The sequence below is a fragment of the Euleptes europaea genome, chromosome 6 (assembly GCF_029931775.1).
Source record: "Euleptes europaea isolate rEulEur1 chromosome 6, rEulEur1.hap1, whole genome shotgun sequence".
Lineage (NCBI taxonomy): Eukaryota > Metazoa > Chordata > Lepidosauria > Squamata > Sphaerodactylidae > Euleptes > Euleptes europaea.
This window is the reverse complement of record NC_079317.1, coordinates 36,161,147-36,176,878: the sequence shown is the minus strand read 5'-3', so window position 1 is coordinate 36,176,878 and position 15,732 is coordinate 36,161,147. Positions and strand designations below refer to the sequence as shown.

The 15,732-nt window shown below is 43.8% G+C and overlaps 1 protein-coding gene across 1 annotated transcript in view; it reads right to left on the bottom strand.

Moving 5' to 3' along the window:
- The window catches only part of LTBP2 (latent transforming growth factor beta binding protein 2), a 147,780-nt gene that overhangs the window by 77,434 nt on the left and 54,614 nt on the right, over positions 1 to 15,732 (bottom strand). Inside the window, exons 4-7 of the mRNA XM_056850879.1 lie at positions 10,362 to 10,549; positions 7,620 to 7,790; positions 5,135 to 5,332; positions 3,782 to 4,047 (exon numbers count right to left, since the gene is read on the bottom strand). Of these exons, the coding sequence (XP_056706857.1) occupies positions 3,782 to 4,047; positions 5,135 to 5,332; positions 7,620 to 7,790; positions 10,362 to 10,549 (823 nt within the window). The remainder of the gene's footprint in view (positions 1 to 3,781; positions 4,048 to 5,134; positions 5,333 to 7,619; positions 7,791 to 10,361; positions 10,550 to 15,732) is intronic.

The window sequence follows — 15,732 nt, the reverse complement described above, 5'->3', positions numbered from 1 at the left end:
TATACTTTACATGCTAACACGTTACAGGCAGCACTGTTCCATGCAGGAGCCGAGATTTATTTTAAGACAGTAAACAGACTCACAGACAGGGAAATGAGAGCCTACCTGTTATTTTGCCCCTTGGAATGCTCATATATTAGTATTAGACACAAGGCATTACTGTTAGGTTTGTGTAGCAAAGTAAAACCCTGAGATGATATCACTGAGTAAAGCCTGTGGATAAAGCAAATGCCTTCTCCCAGACTTACGTCTAGTAGCTAGCAAGATGGGTACACAGTTCCAGACCTTGTGGGGAGGTTTGTGGTGAGGCATTTTTCATTTACTTAATAAGTCTCTCCTTCCCTCCCAACAAGGCCCTCTGGATTACAGTCATTAGAGCTGAGCTGTTGTGGTCCACAGGCCAAATCTGGCACTAATCCATACCAAAAAATGGCCATGTGCCCAGTGCTCACATTCCAATAAGTTTGGCTTCAGACTGAAACGGAAAGAGACAAATACTTCCTATTCAGGATTCTAGCGGTCACCCAGTCTGCTTAGTTGCAGACTCTGCTCCAGCGGAACAAGACCTAAGACACTCTTTCCCCACCTTTGTACAGCTTGTCTGGTGGTAACCTATAGAACTCTACAAAAGATCACTCTAAGCATGCTTCCTACCACTGAATGAATTTATCAGAGGATAAACCTTTCAGAGAAACATTGAACACATCTATTAATTTCATACAGGAGGAGAACTGGGTTTTCCCAGCGATAGTTCCAAGTGAAAAGTTTTAGGTTAAAGCTCTCATTTTTAAAATTAATCATCTAGCATTTGCTTGGGTAATAAATATAAGCTTAGGAAATGCAATGCAATGGTGTCTGACTAAAGCCAAAATTCATTGCCCTGGGTATGGATGCTGAGGGCTTATCCACTTGATTATGTAGGCTCCACCAATAACTTTCGAAAAAGAATTATAGAAAAGAGGGAGGGGGGGAGATATCCAAGTAGCTCACTTAAAAAAACAAAAACAGGAGCCACTGAAAAAAAGTGTAAAATACACTATAGTAATATAAAGGCTAACACAGAAAGCAGGGTGTCCACTTCTCCCACTATAGCAGAGGGCCCCTTGTTCTTGACCCCTTGTTCCCCACTGCTTATATCTTGACCCCTTGTTCCCCACTGCTGTTCAACAGGGCGGTGCAGGAAAAATGGGGGTGATTTCCAGCATGAGCCAGAAGTGATGTTATCGAATCAGTGCAACACTCTAGAATTCACCCAAAACTCTATGGTTAAACCAGAGAGTTTTTGGTGAATACTACCACATTGGATCTATGTGTTGACATCATTTCCTGTTTGGGCCAGAAGTGATTTGGAGGCATTGGTGTGACACCGGTCAGATAGGTTCCCACTTCCTGCAATCTCCCCTAACAGAACTCCTACATATTTCCATAGATGCAACAAGATATGGAGGGTTTTATATCATACACATATGAACTTGCCTTAATACTGAATGAGACCATTAGTTTATCAAGCCAGAAAGTATAAATCACATGAATTTACTTTCCTTTGAAGCTTCAGAGGAAATGAATGTTCCATGAGAATCAGGCATTCATTATCAGTGAGGAAAAAATGTCCTATATTTCATCCATTTCCTACCAAAATCATATTGTCATGAGTCCCATCCCGGCCCCCCAAATTTTCCTGTTTCTAATTAAGCTCCAAGAGTAGGCTAGTTCTTCAAGCAGCCTTAGCAGTAAGAGCGGAAACAGGACAGCAAATCACAAAGCCCCAGAGGGAGGGATAGGGTTTCTCTTCTAAAAGGAAATTAACTCAGGGGTCCCCAATCTTTTTGAGTCTGTGGGCACCTTTGGAATTCTGACAAAGGGTGGTAGGCGAAATGGCTGCCACAGAGAGAAAGCCCAAAGGCAGGAGAGAAGAGGGGTAATTTAAAAAAAATACACTGGGAAAAAGGAGAGACAGAGAATAAAACTAACACTGTGATGGCAGCTGTGACAAAAAAACATTATTTTAATCTCCATAGTCAATTGGATCTTCAGTGGCCAGTCAGAAGCCCTGTTGGGCAACAGCTCCACCTACCTTCTAAAAACACTTGGTGGGAGCCAAGAAAGGTGCTGGTGGGTACCATTGTGCCCACCCCTGAAACAACTGATAGACTTGTACCAGCTAGAGCGAGAACAGAGCACCTATTCATGCACGGGCATGTGATTATAATGATATAAACCCAGAAGTGCGAGTTCCTTACAGGATAGACCCACGTCAGACCAACATGGCTTGGAATCCATGACAAACTGTAAGCCAGAGAACCAGTTTCCTCAGGGAGTGTTATTTTAACTCTGTTTTGCATTCTCCCCTGAGTCTGGAATCCTCCCCCACACTCCTTTCCCCATGCAACTAGCTATATCCATCCTTCCTCTCCTTTCCAAATAAAGTTAATCTTCTTTTGTTAAAAGATCCTCTGCAAAAGTACTAGGTTCTGTGTGCTAGCTCTCAGTTGAGCCAGGCTGTGTGTGTAGCTGGATGAGGGACGTGTGTGTGCGTGTGTGGAAGAGAGGGGCATAATTTCACCTGTTATATTCTGTTTAAGATCTTAAATGAACAGGCTGGCAGCAGCTACCCACTGAATGTGTGCAGGCTATTGTTTTAGGGGCAAACAATAGCCAAACAACTTCAGGGAGGCTGGGAAAACAGGGTCCTCCGTCTCTGGTTTTCCCCTGCCCTTCCCCTGAACTGTTGTGACACACACATACAGCAGCTATTCAAAGGGTCCTCCAGACCCTAAATGTGCGTGTGTGAGGAAGACAGACATAAAGGCTGAAGCAAAGATCTCAACACAATATACGGTCAAGGCAGCAGCTGCAGATCCCACCAAGGGCCTGTCTACACTGCACTTACTTAAATGGGTCAAAGAGATGAAAGCAGAAATGGCTTCACTAAGCATCCATCTCTTTGCCATCTGGGTGGCTGATGGAGATCACTGCGACCTGTACTGCTGCCTTCCAGCTCTGAGTGGAAGGATATCTGAGTGATGTGAAAATACCTCCCTACATACCTCCCTTCATACTGCTAAATCACCAAACCAGGAGTAGTAGAAGCAGCTACATGAATATGCTCTGTGTGTGTAAAGTGCTGTCAAGTCGCAGCCGACTTATGGCCACCCCTTTTTTGGGGTTTTCATGGCAAGAGACTAACAAAGGTGGTTTGCCAGTGCCTTCCTCTGCACAGCAACCCTGGTATTCCTTGGTGGTCTCCCATCCAAATACTAACCAAGGCTGACCCTGCTTAGCTTCTGAGATCTGACGAGATCAGGCTAGCCTGGGCCATCCTACCGAGCAGTAAAACAACGTTGCTTATACCTTTGCCTGACTCTTGAGAACAATTAACACCATCACTTTGAGAGAGTGAGATGTGGCTTGAATGGATGTGATTTCAATATGTACACGTGGATCCTGATTTACTGTACTACTGAACGATTCCAAAACTGGGCAGCATGCTAAAAGATGACCATGTGATTAAAAATATATGACAATCTAAAAATTTTGAATACTTAAATATTTAATTTTCACTCTGACATTTCATCAAAAGCTCATACATCACACATACAGCATCCAGAGTCTCACAACCCATACATGGACTATTAACGTATGACACTTTTATCACACCTTCCTCCAAGAGTATCATCCAGTACATTCTTACATCAACTCTTTATGATAGGTTAGGCTGAGAGAGAATGTGAGGCCCAAGGTCACCTACTGGGGTCATTACAAACGACAGAATGTCTCTTACCTTTCCATGTAGTGCCTCCAGGTAACATTTCCCCATGATGCCCTGGGGCCTCTGCTGCTGGTTGCTCTCTGCAACTATGTTGTTGCTGGTGGTGGTATTATCAGTGTACTGGGGATCAGTGGGAAGCTGAGAGTTCAACACAGTTTCAACACTGTTCTCTTCAGACTGGTCTGAGTCACTCTTCACTCTGGCCACTTGATGGATCTGCACTACAGCTTCTGGGGGGTGGTTAATATGTACATTCACAAGAGAAGGATGTATTGAAGCTGAAAGAAAAATTAAATGTTTACCAGAAGAAAGAGGGCCTCTCTTATTGTACAGGTACTTACAAACCAGCCACAGAACTTCTAGGATGGAAAGTACTAGGAGAGAAAGCCCATACACTTCAAAACCTTAGAAATCCATGGTAGTTACAATCACACTGATTCTCACACCAAACACTAGATACCAAACCAGGAATCAACCATCACCTACGGCCCATAATATACAAACCAATGAAACAGTGTCTGGTTTTGGATAAAGCCCAGAGAAAAATAAGGAATCTGTGAGCTTCAGAATTTGGTCAAGATGATTAAAAACATCCATTATCTAGGCAGGCTTCTATCTAGGCTACATAGAGGCTATGATCTCAAAAGTACTATATCATTAAAATGACAACTTTCAGGTAGAAACTTTACCTAGGTGAATGTAATTTAGTAACAATGGGTTGAAACCAACCCTTATTTTTTGCTGGCAGATGGGCACTTCTCCTGACAGAGGAAAAGAAGCAATTTCACCTCTCACTGTAGATCTCCCGCATCTTGCCCAGAGCTGTTTCTGGAGGTTTCCTGTCCCCTAGGGCATGTTTGGGGGTGCAGTGGGGCCACAGCAGGAGGTGGGAAATTGTTACTCTGCAAGCAGAGCTCCACTTATGTTAATTTAAAGACATTGGGTTGGATCCATTTTTAAATTAATATCCTCACATCTTTTCTTACAGTAAATCTCATAAAACTCATTTTTAAATCTTTTGTATTGATCTGATATGAGAAATAATTGGGGCTGTTTCAGAATAGCAGCAAAAGCAACAACATATTCACGGAGTCCAAACCATGAGTAGCTTTTTTAGCTAACATCTCTATGTGTGTCCATCTTGAAACAAACACTATTGAATAATACCCTAGGATCATTCATGGTTAAGGACTGTTAAGGATGCATTTAGAATAGAAAACAGGTCAATGAAAGACCTGTCCCTCTTTAAAAGCACTTGTAAAATCCAGTAATACTTTTGACACTGAATGATAAGAGGAATAGATATCACAAATACGAGCAAGGTGAACCTCATACACCTGCGACCCTGTGAGAAAAACAGCTTACCAAGTTGGTTGGACAGAGGAAGTGTGTACATAGAATGCTTCATGGAACTAGTCAGGCTATTTGAAGACCTCCCCACTTGCTTTCTTTCTGGTTTTAGAACTGGCAGGTGGCAAAACTTCCCTGTCGAGTTAGATGGGCACCAACATTCATCCCTGCCCACACAGCGCCCCCCATTTAGACAGGGAATCTGGCAGAAATCTGTTAAGGCAAAGAAAGACATAAGATAAACATACTGAAAGAAATGTATAAAATCCCATTTTAGCCATTAAATATGTCCAGGGCTGTCTCCCTGGGAAGTAACTCACATAGACTACATGTTCACCTCAGTACCTCTCCCTCATCACAGAAATATTTGTGATGAGTTACAAATATATCATATTTGTAAATATGAGATATATCTCATATTAAATAGAAAAAATATCTATTTAAATTCATTTAAATATCTATTTAAATTCATTTAAAAATATCTATTTAAATCTCATATTAAATAGAAAAAATATCTATTTAAGAAGAAGTGTGAGCCAACTAAAGCATTTAGCTAGCTTCACCTCTGAGAACACATTTTCACCCGCAAGGTTTAGATTCAGTTTCAGCTTTTAGAATGTGTCAGTAGGTGGGGACATGACTCAGAGGTACAGCATCTGCTTCACATGCAAAAGGTTCCAGGTTCAATGCCTGGCATGTTGAGTTAAATGGGATCCGGTAGTGAGTGAAGGACCCTGGTGACAGTCAGAGTAGTCAGTATTGACCTTGTGGTTGGCTCTGCCTCCTGAGGCAGCTATTTTCAGTTTGCCCCCACCTCCCGGGGCAACTACTTTGGGGTGGTGTTCACCACTCCCTCTCAACATTCCAAAGGGCCTGCAGGCTCCAAAAGGTTGGAGACCCCCAAGCTAGAAGAATATCAAAAAGCAAAGGAATGTCCAGTGTGACCAAGGCAACGTAAGCAGTCGGACCTCTCCTCCCGCAAAGGGGTGCCACGAAAGCATGGGGGCCAAAGACTGGCATAAGAGCTAGACACTGCTCCCCACAAAATGGATGCCTCTCAGAGGGTTTTGGGATCCATCTTGTGTGTCAAGCCTGGGCAGAAATGCGGCTGGACTTTTCCCCTGGCCCTAAAGTGTGCCTGGCTGGACAATGGAGCTAGCTAATCCCCATCGTGTCACCCTAAGGCGATTTAATCAGTGCTCCAAGCAGACCATTACTTAACCTATCTGCACCCATCCCAGCAATCAATCAGCATTCAAGAGAATAGTCCAAGCATTCTCTTGGTTCCTGACTACTCTTCAAACCTCTGCTATCTCTTTGTTGGAACCCCAGAAGAGCAATCAATTCTTTGTCTCTGGTTTTCCTGCCAGCTTACCTCATACTGCCTCACGACCAATTTTGGGGTATAAATTTTGGTCCTTTGACCATTCATAGTGTGTGTGTTCTGGATCCGTGCATGCACTCCCACTTGCGTATGGGCTCTTTCCTTTGCTCCTGGAAAAGCTGGTCATTTTGCTCTTCAGCACTATTTTCCCTGGACGTCCCTTCAAGACTGGAAACTATCACCCATCCCTGAAACCCTATCCAGCTTCCTCCCTTTTCTCTTAGTCAGCTCTTGTATGCTTCATGCGTGTATGCTCATTGTTTGAGATATTTCTTGTTTTTATTACTTAATTCTTTAATTTAAAAAAACCCTTTCAACTTTTCAACTGCCGGCTCATTTGAGAGTTTTCATCCAGGACTATCCTGGTATACATAGGTTATTGATCCCAGTTACCCCTCTCACTCTCTGTCACCAGCTAATTCCCCCAACTAAAGTGGAGACTGCCTACGTAGGGTAACTTAGGGTAACAGTACTCCAAATTTACCAATGTAAGCCAAAGTAAATTAACATGTCACATGTAGAAACATCCTAAAAAATCAGTTACAGAAAAATAATATTTGGTTTGTCTATTCTGGGAGCCTGCTCAATACCATTCCACATGAACCAGACAAGGTCATACTCCAGAGCAGGGGATTCATAGCTAACCTGTCCAATTCACTGAAATTTCCTATGAAATTTCAGCAGCAGCAAGATCAGAGGGAAGGTTCAGCTGCTTCATACATTGGGAACGGCATAAAAGTTTCAGCCAACTCTCCTGGTTTGCGCACAAATAAAAGAAGAGAATGGGAAGAAATTAGGTATTGGGAGTCAGACCCCAAAACGAATGCCAACAAAAGCAGCAAACTGGCCCTGAAAAGAAGACATGCTGTGTTGCTTGTCTATGACTCTGAAAGCCAAAGACGGTTACATCCAAAGCAAGGACTGATATCTGACCCTTTGCCCCAGAGAGGTCAAGACCAGTCTGAGAGAAGACTTTCTTTTTCAGGCAGATGAAGGCATCATAATCCTCCAGCTCTGAATTCTACTTTTATAGGCAATTGCTAGTCTGGCAAACAAAAGAAACAGAGAAACTTAAATAAACCTTGTGAAATGGGTCAGACATCTTGGAAGACTCACAGATACGGAAGCCAGATTTGGGATCATGGTCATGTCCACCCTGGCTGTACAAGGTGGTGGTGTCCCCTTTCTCACAGCTATTGTAGCAGCGGCCATTTTGACAGGTCTGTTTACAGATTGTAGGGGTGAAGACAATCTTTATCTTTCGGATTTTTTCTGTCAGGTTGGCACCTGTGGAGAAGAGTAACAGAGCCAGAATACAGATTTCAGCTTCAGACTGTGGGATATCTCCAAGCATGACATGGTTCCTTTAGACACTTTGCTTCCCCTCTCCCTCTTATGTTTATCATGAAATCAAAATGTCCTTCATCTCTGGTTCTAACTGCTTGTTTTTTCTTTCTTCCTGACCTCAAAAGTAGACACAATTTGGAGATCTATGATCAAGATTTCTCATTTATGTCAAAGCAATTCTGTGAAGCTCCTGAGATCTAATTTATACATGCAGCAGAATGAGGTGGTAGTCTCTGGATAGACTCCGGACATGATAGAAGTAATTATATCAGTACAAGGGGAGGAGCTGTGGTTCAGTGGTAGAGCATCTGCTTGGCATGCAGAAGGTCCCAAGTTCAATCCCTGGCATTTCCAGTTAAAGCAACTAGGCAAGTAGGTGATGTGAAAGACCTCTGCCTGAGACCCTGGAGAGCCGCTACCAGTCTTAGACAATACTGACTTTGATGGACCAAAGGTCTGATTCAGTATAAAGCAGCTTCATGTGTTCAAAGAACAGGTAGAGGATCATGGTTTTTCCCCTCATGTGTGTGTGTGTGTGCAATGAAAGTTATCCCCCTCCTGTTTTTGAAATGATATAATTACTTCTATAATTTCCAGAGTCTATCCAGAGTCTACCAACTCATTCTGCTTCTTTAATGCTCCTCTACAAAAATAGAATTCCCTGCAAGCAGAAAAGTAGCACAGGAGGAAACGAGTAGATTAGAACTGTTCCCCCTGCTATGCTAGATACTCTTGCTTGTTTTTTTACTAACTGGTTTTTTTCTAATGCAGAGGAACATTAATACCTGTGAATCATCATCTGCAGCCTAACTCTGTCACCTTAGCATTGCGCTGTATGCAAAGATTGTGTCTAGTCTGATAAGGGATGCAGTGCTAGGAAAGAAGGTGTTTAACTCTTCCTTCCCTTGCCATTTCTCTGATCTAAATAGTTACCCCCAGACCTGCTTTATTCCCCGCCATAGAGCAAACAGCTTCAAGGGATGCAATTTAGAGCATGGAATTAGTGTGGAAGGAAAGGACTAAACAACCCCCTTCTCCAGCTCAGCTTCCTTATCCAATCATCAATACTATGCTGCTGTTTTGGAGCAAAAGGGGGAAAAGAATAAGATCCTGATCACAAATCTTCTAGATCACGTCTAGTATGGCCACGTGTGTTTCATTGGCAAATCTTTGCATTTCTTCAAATAACTTTCTGCATATATAGGCTTTTAAAAAACTTATGAAAACACTTGTAACATTATCTTTTCATAACATATGATAAGAAATGTATAAAGCAATGCTATATACTGTGAACGGAGGGGGGTGATAGCAATATTTGTAGGTTTTGTTAGTTAACCAACAGAATTCTTGAAGAGTTAAACAACAAACCACTGAAATTAAAAAAGTGAGGAGGGGGAAGACAACATTAAACAAAACATTATGGGAATATTTCTACAGAAAAGACAATTCTTTTCTGCCCTTTCAACCGCAGGGCCTGTTCACTCTTTTAAAAAAGGAGAGGAGAAGGAGAACGTTATCCTGAGGCTTGGATATAACAATAATCCACAATAACAATGCCTCCCTCTTCATAGCTCAACACAGTATATGGCTATGTTCCAGTCTGCTCCCTACTTCCTCCAGCTGAGAAAAGAGAGCAAAATCCAAGACCAGCCAATTAGTAGAGATGAAGGAGAAAGGAATAATGGAGAGAACAATTATGAGGGTGGAGGTATCACAGACGAAAGAAAAGAGGTTGACATAGCATGGAGAGAAGCAGTGCTCTGGGTGGAAGCGCAGAGAAAGTTTACTTTGGGGCACTAAGAAAAGGGAAAGTTTCAGGATGTGCACAGGGTTGATGGGCAGCTCCTCTGGATCGGGGCTAATAATCGAAATCTCTTCTCCTGTACTTTGGCTGAAGCCTGTATGTGATGAAAAGCATGTGAATAGTGTCTCCCCTGCACTCTGAGTACCCACAGCCTAATCTTATACACCTAGAATTAGACAGCAAGGTTCCCAAGGAAGAGGGCATGACAATCAGCCTTGAGATCCAAAAGATCGTCTGAAGAAACTGATCACCACTTTGCAGGCCATTAAAATTCTGGTGTCTCCAACCAATAGAAAAGAAACAGAAGAAAAACACAGCTCATTTTTCAGGACAGTAAAGCTCAACAACGTTAAACAGGAAGATAATAGGGCAAGAGCTTCCTTGGGCTGGAACAGCTGGCTAAATCCTGTTACAGTATCTTTTGTCCCACACATCTGTGAAGGCCCACAGGAATTTGGTCTTTTTATACAGGGAAAAAAAACTTGATCTTTTGTTTTCTTTCCCCCTCCCTTTCAGATTTTTATTTCCACGCTTTGATAATTACATTTTACAATTTCTTAACACGTTACAGAGATTTCTGGCACATTTCAAAGGATATGTAGTCGCAACATAGCTATAATCTAACCAAGAACTCTCCTAACAACCTCATAAAACTACACTCAAAAGCCTTCCACTTGCCAAAGAATAAAACATTTTGTGGACCTTACCCCAGAGAGATGGAGCAGGCTCTGGATAGGTCGTGCGAGGCCCGGCACTGTTGTGCTCAAACCCATTCCCATTGGGCAGCGCGTTGGATGTGAGCTGACCGTTATTAACAGCTGGATAGCGTCTGACTGTGCGGGAGGGCCCTGTGTGCTGCTGAGAGGGAACAAGGGAACCACTTCTGCTCTGAGTTCTGTAAAAAGGAAAGCCAAGTTAATGTTGGTATACCAAGGCTGCGCTGATAATTCTTTCTCAGAGCTTATGAGGTTAAAATCTGTCTGCATTTGAGGGAGTCAGCAAAACCCTATCCAGTGGCTCAGCTAGGACAAGCCAATATTTCTGTGTTTAATATATCTATATACCGGAGTCTCCAAAGGTTTGCCTAAGACAACTTTCAAAACAAAACATGCCATGCAATATGAAACATTAAAAGTACAATAAGTCGCATAAAAACACAAAAAGGTTAAAAAAAAACTCACATAAACAAAACCACATAGACTGAAAATCAGGAGCAAGGATTGAACAGATGAGCAGAAGGCAATCAGCAATTTACAAAAACCCAAGAAAATAAAAGAGTTTAGCTAGGTGCTATTAAGTTAACAAGATTTGCACCAGTGGGGAAATGGGATGGGCATTCCACAGGCAAGTTGCCACAGCAGAAAAGACCCTGTTCTTTATGGCCACCAGCCTTGTATCACTAATTCAAGACATCAGAAGATCATCTCAAAATTCATGCAAGTTCTTATGGAAGCATGAAGTCTTTCAGTTACGCTGGTCCTAGACCCTTTAGGACTTTAAAAATAAACCAGCACTTTGAATTGCACCCCAAAACAGACATCCAAGGAAGGTCCTTAAGCACAGTTCTGGCTCGTCTCCCTCCCAGAATAGTTGTGTGTGTGTGTGTGCGCGCGTGTGTGTGTGTGTGTAAAGTGCCGTCAAGCCACAACTGAATTATGGTGACCCCTTATGAAGTTTTCAGGGCAAGAGACTAACAGAGGTTGTTTGCCAGTGCCTTCCTCTGCATAGCAGCCCTGGTATTCCTTGGTGGTCTCTCATCCAAATACTAACCAGGGCTGACCATGCTTAGCTTCTGAGATCTGACGAAATCAGGCTAGCCTGGGCCATCCAGGTCAGGGCCCCAGAATAGTTACAGCAGACCTATTAAGTAATGTAATGAAATAGTTAATGCTTGTTGTTTTCCTCTCCACCCCCACTACTTTTTCCTTTTGTATTATATTTTTCAGTTTGTAAGTCATTATTTTATACTGTAAACCACAAGAGCTGGTGTGGTGTAGTGGATAGTGTCAGTCTCGGAGTCTGGGAGACCCAAATTTGAATCCTCTCTGTACCATAGAAACTCACTGGGTGACTTTATGCCAGTCACATTCTCTCAGCCTAACCTACCTCACAGGGTAGCTGCTGTGAGAAAATGGAGGAGGGGAGAACAAAGTTCTATATAGGGTTGCCAGGTCCCTCTTCACAACTGGCGGGAGGTTTTTGGGATGGAGCCTGAGAAGGGTAGGGTTTGGGGAGGGGAGGGGACTTCAGTGCCATAGAGCCTAATTGCCGAAGCGGCAGGAGATCTCCAGCTAGTACCTGGAGGTTGGCAACCCTATCCATGGATCCCCACTAGGGAAAGAAGCAGGGTGTAAATAAATAAATTACATGTAATGCTTTGGAAGCAAGGTGTATATAGGTTTAACAAGAATGGCTGTGAACAGACACTATTCTTGAACCACACTTCTCAATTATGGCATACAGACCTTTCAACATCATCCATTTCAAAACCGCTCTCACTTTTGGAGCATCTATTAGTGACCTTGCTCGATTTTTCCCAACAACCCTGCAGACTAACTTTTCATTACTGCTTGCTAAGAACACATTTAGCACCCTCTAAATAGTAGCATGAATCTAGCAACCTTGCATAAGAATGCACAAAGCTTATAGGACAGCCAAGGTACATTTCTGATGGATCATCAGAGCTGTTCATAACCAGATCTCAGCTTGCTATCCTCCCACACAGCACACTTCAAAAAGCTTCACCATAAACACAGCTTTATCTGGGATTTTTTTTTTAAATGCTTCCAGTCATGCAAACAATCTTAATTGGTCCAGAGAATAAGAATCATCACTGTAATGGCTGTGAAAGATGCTAATATATTCACACGGAAAGTCCCGTTGTTGCACTGAGCCTCTCATCTTCCTCCAAACATGAACAATCCCCTGAAAAAAACCCTTGTTCTCTGTAAGGATCGGAGCACATTTGCATCCCTGCCTTTGGCATTGACAAGGATGCAGCCGAGCAAGGAGCCTTGCCAAGGAAATAAACAGACTATACAACCCATAAAAGTCATGAATGAAAGAGACTTTACAGGGAACGAACACCCATTAGTGAATTTGCAACTTTTCTGAGTAATTTTATTTATGGCACCTGGCATTTGCAGCAGCCAAGCAACGGGAAGATTCAGACACTCCCAGCTCCTAAGGCCAAACTCTTGAGTGACTTTTAACACATGCTAGTTGTTACCACAACAGACTTTTGCGGAGCAGAGCTTGTTTTAACACAGCGGTTTCTAAATCTCGCCTAGCCATTTCAACCCCTATTCCATGCTGTAAATTCCCACTTTCCATTTCAGGAATCTGTGCCAGGCCTTCCAGACTGTTTTGTTTGTAAGTATGCTGACCCACCCTCTGTTTTTCAGCATTCTAAATAAGTTTGGAGTTAAGAAACCTAACATGAGCCAGTGAGATTAAGTGGGGGTTGAACACAAGGCATGCTGCAAACCCCACAAACTGTGTCAGATTGCCTGCATGTTCCTACATTTAATAAACCACCTGAATATAAGAAGAGTTGGTTTTTATTTCTATACCTTTTAAGGAGAGTCAAACCGGCTTACAATCTCCTTCCCTTCCTCTCCCCACAACAGGCACCTTGTGAGGTAGGTGAGGCTGAGAGAGCTCTTAGAGAACTGTGACTAGCCCAAGGTCACCCAGCAGGCATAGAAGTGGGGAAACCAACCTGGTTCACCAGATTAGAGTCTGCCACTCATGTGAAGGAGGGGGGAATCAAACCCAGTTCTCCACCGCTCTTAACTACTACACCACGCTGGCAAGGAGCTATAGTTCTCACAGGGGCAACAAATACTTTCTACGGGTTTGTACACCTTGGCTTGAATAATCTCAGGAGGGCTGGGAAATCTCAAGAGGGCTCTACCTATAATCTTATAGGAGTCAAGACATGTTGCTAAAATGAAGTTAGCCAGGTTGGTTTCCCCACTCCTTCACCTGAAGCCAGCTAGGTGACCTTGGGCTAGTCACAGTTCTCTCTGAATTCTTTCAGCCCCACCTACCTCACAAGGTGTCTGTTGTGGGGAAACTAAGGGAAGACAATTGTAAGCCAGTTTGAGACTCCTTTATAGAGGAAAAATGGGGCATAAGAACCAACTCTTCTTCTCAATAAAAGAGTTTATGTCTATGAGCAAGCCAAGGATGCAAAACTATGTTGCACCTACCCAGGATGAATTCTGCACTTTGCTAGACAGTCAGTGGTTAAACAGTCACCAAATCTTCCTCTTTGCCCCCCCCTTCCATTCAAGATCTTTTGAATTTTATCCTTGAATCTTATGAAACAGGTGGGCTCCAGGAAACACAATGGTGGGCAATAGGGTTGTTCATTCGGTTTGGCCCGAACTGAAAATCAGCCGAATTTCCCCTGATTCGGTGGTTTTTAGTTCGGGAGGAACCGAACTCAAAACGGGCGGGCAACCGGGGAGCCAAATTCAGCGAGTTCGGGAGTTCGCGAATAAATCCGGCAAATTCGGGGCCGTCAGTAAGCAGCATAACCGTCAGTAAGCAGCATTCTCCTCCCCCGGCCAATCGGTGGCCAAGCTGGGTCTTCTTCTGGCCAATCAGTCAGGATTGAGTACTGGAGGAATCAGCTGATGTGCGGCCCGGCCAGGGAGAGAGAGAGAGAGAGCGAAATCCTCGTGTGTGTGTGTGTGGGTGCTTGTGCACATTTGCTCCTTTCTGTGGCTGCAGGGGGCGTATTTTTTGGGGTACAGACACAAAACTTTCAGTGGAGCTTCAGATGAAGCTTCTTAAGATACTCCCCAAGTTTTGTAAACATTGGGTCAGGGGGTCCCGAGATATGGGCTCCCCCCTTTTTCTTTCCATGGCTGCAGGGGGCGCATTTTTGGGGGTACAGACCCCAAACTTTCAGTGGAGCTTCAGATGAAGCTTCTTAAGATACTCCCCAAGTTTTGTAAACATTGGGTCAGGGGGTCTCGAGATATGGGCTCTCCCCCTTTTCCCTCCCCCCTTTTTCCATTTATGTGGCTGCAGGGGGTGCTTTTTTGGGGATATAGCCGCCAAACTTTCAGCATAGCTTCATACAATCATTCTTAAGATACCACCCAAGGTTTGTAAAGATGGGTTCAGTGGGGGCAGAAATATCGTCTCCCCCTTTTCTCTTTCCATGGCTGCAGGGGGCGCATTTTGGGGGGTGCAGATCCCAAACTTTGAGCGGAGTTTCAGACAAGTGTTCTTAAGAGACCACCCAAGTTTTGTGAACATTGGGTCAGGGGGTCCCGAGATATGGGCTTTCCCCTTTCCCCTTTCCCCTATTGGGATGAATGGATCAGCCGATCCTGTGTGTGCATCTCCAGAGCAAAACGTCCCGTGCCTAATTGGAATCATCTTGGATTACAAGTCCTCCCCAGCCCCTCCTGATGGAACAGAAGACAGCCACAGTAAGACCCCTTTGGGGGCTTTAATCTATAATTTTTCTCCTGTGTATGTGTGTGTGTGTGTGGGAAAGCAGAGTCTGTGTGTGTGTGGGGAGGGAGCAGTTTCTGTGGGTGGGGGGGGAAGCCAAAGGAGGCTTTCGTCGGTTCTGCCTGGGGTTTGTGTTCCCCCTCGAGTCTCTCGCTCCCTGGTTTGAGGGGGGAGGTTTCAGTTGTGTGTCTTCTGGTTTTCCCTGTTGCAAAGGTGTTGTTTTACAAGGTTGTGTTGCTTTGCAGTTGCTTTGCAAACTGTTGTCGGGGCTGGGAGCTTTGTGCGTGGGCGGCAAGCTCTGCTGAGAGATGCACATTAAGGGTGGGGGGACCCCTTTCAGGGCCCATATCTCAGCCCCCCTGACCCAATCTTTACAAAACTTGGGGAGTCTTTCAATAAACGTCCTTTGAAGCTCTGCTGAAAGTTTGGGACCTCTAACCCCAAAAATGCCCCCCCCCCCAGAGCCGCGGAAAGGAGCGATTGCGTTTTTAATGGCTTTATTCGGCCGAATTTTTTTCCCGAACTTTGAATTCCCGCCGAATTGAACAGACCCGAAGTGGGGGAGTTCGGACTTCGGCATATCCCGAATCTAAACGGGCCGAA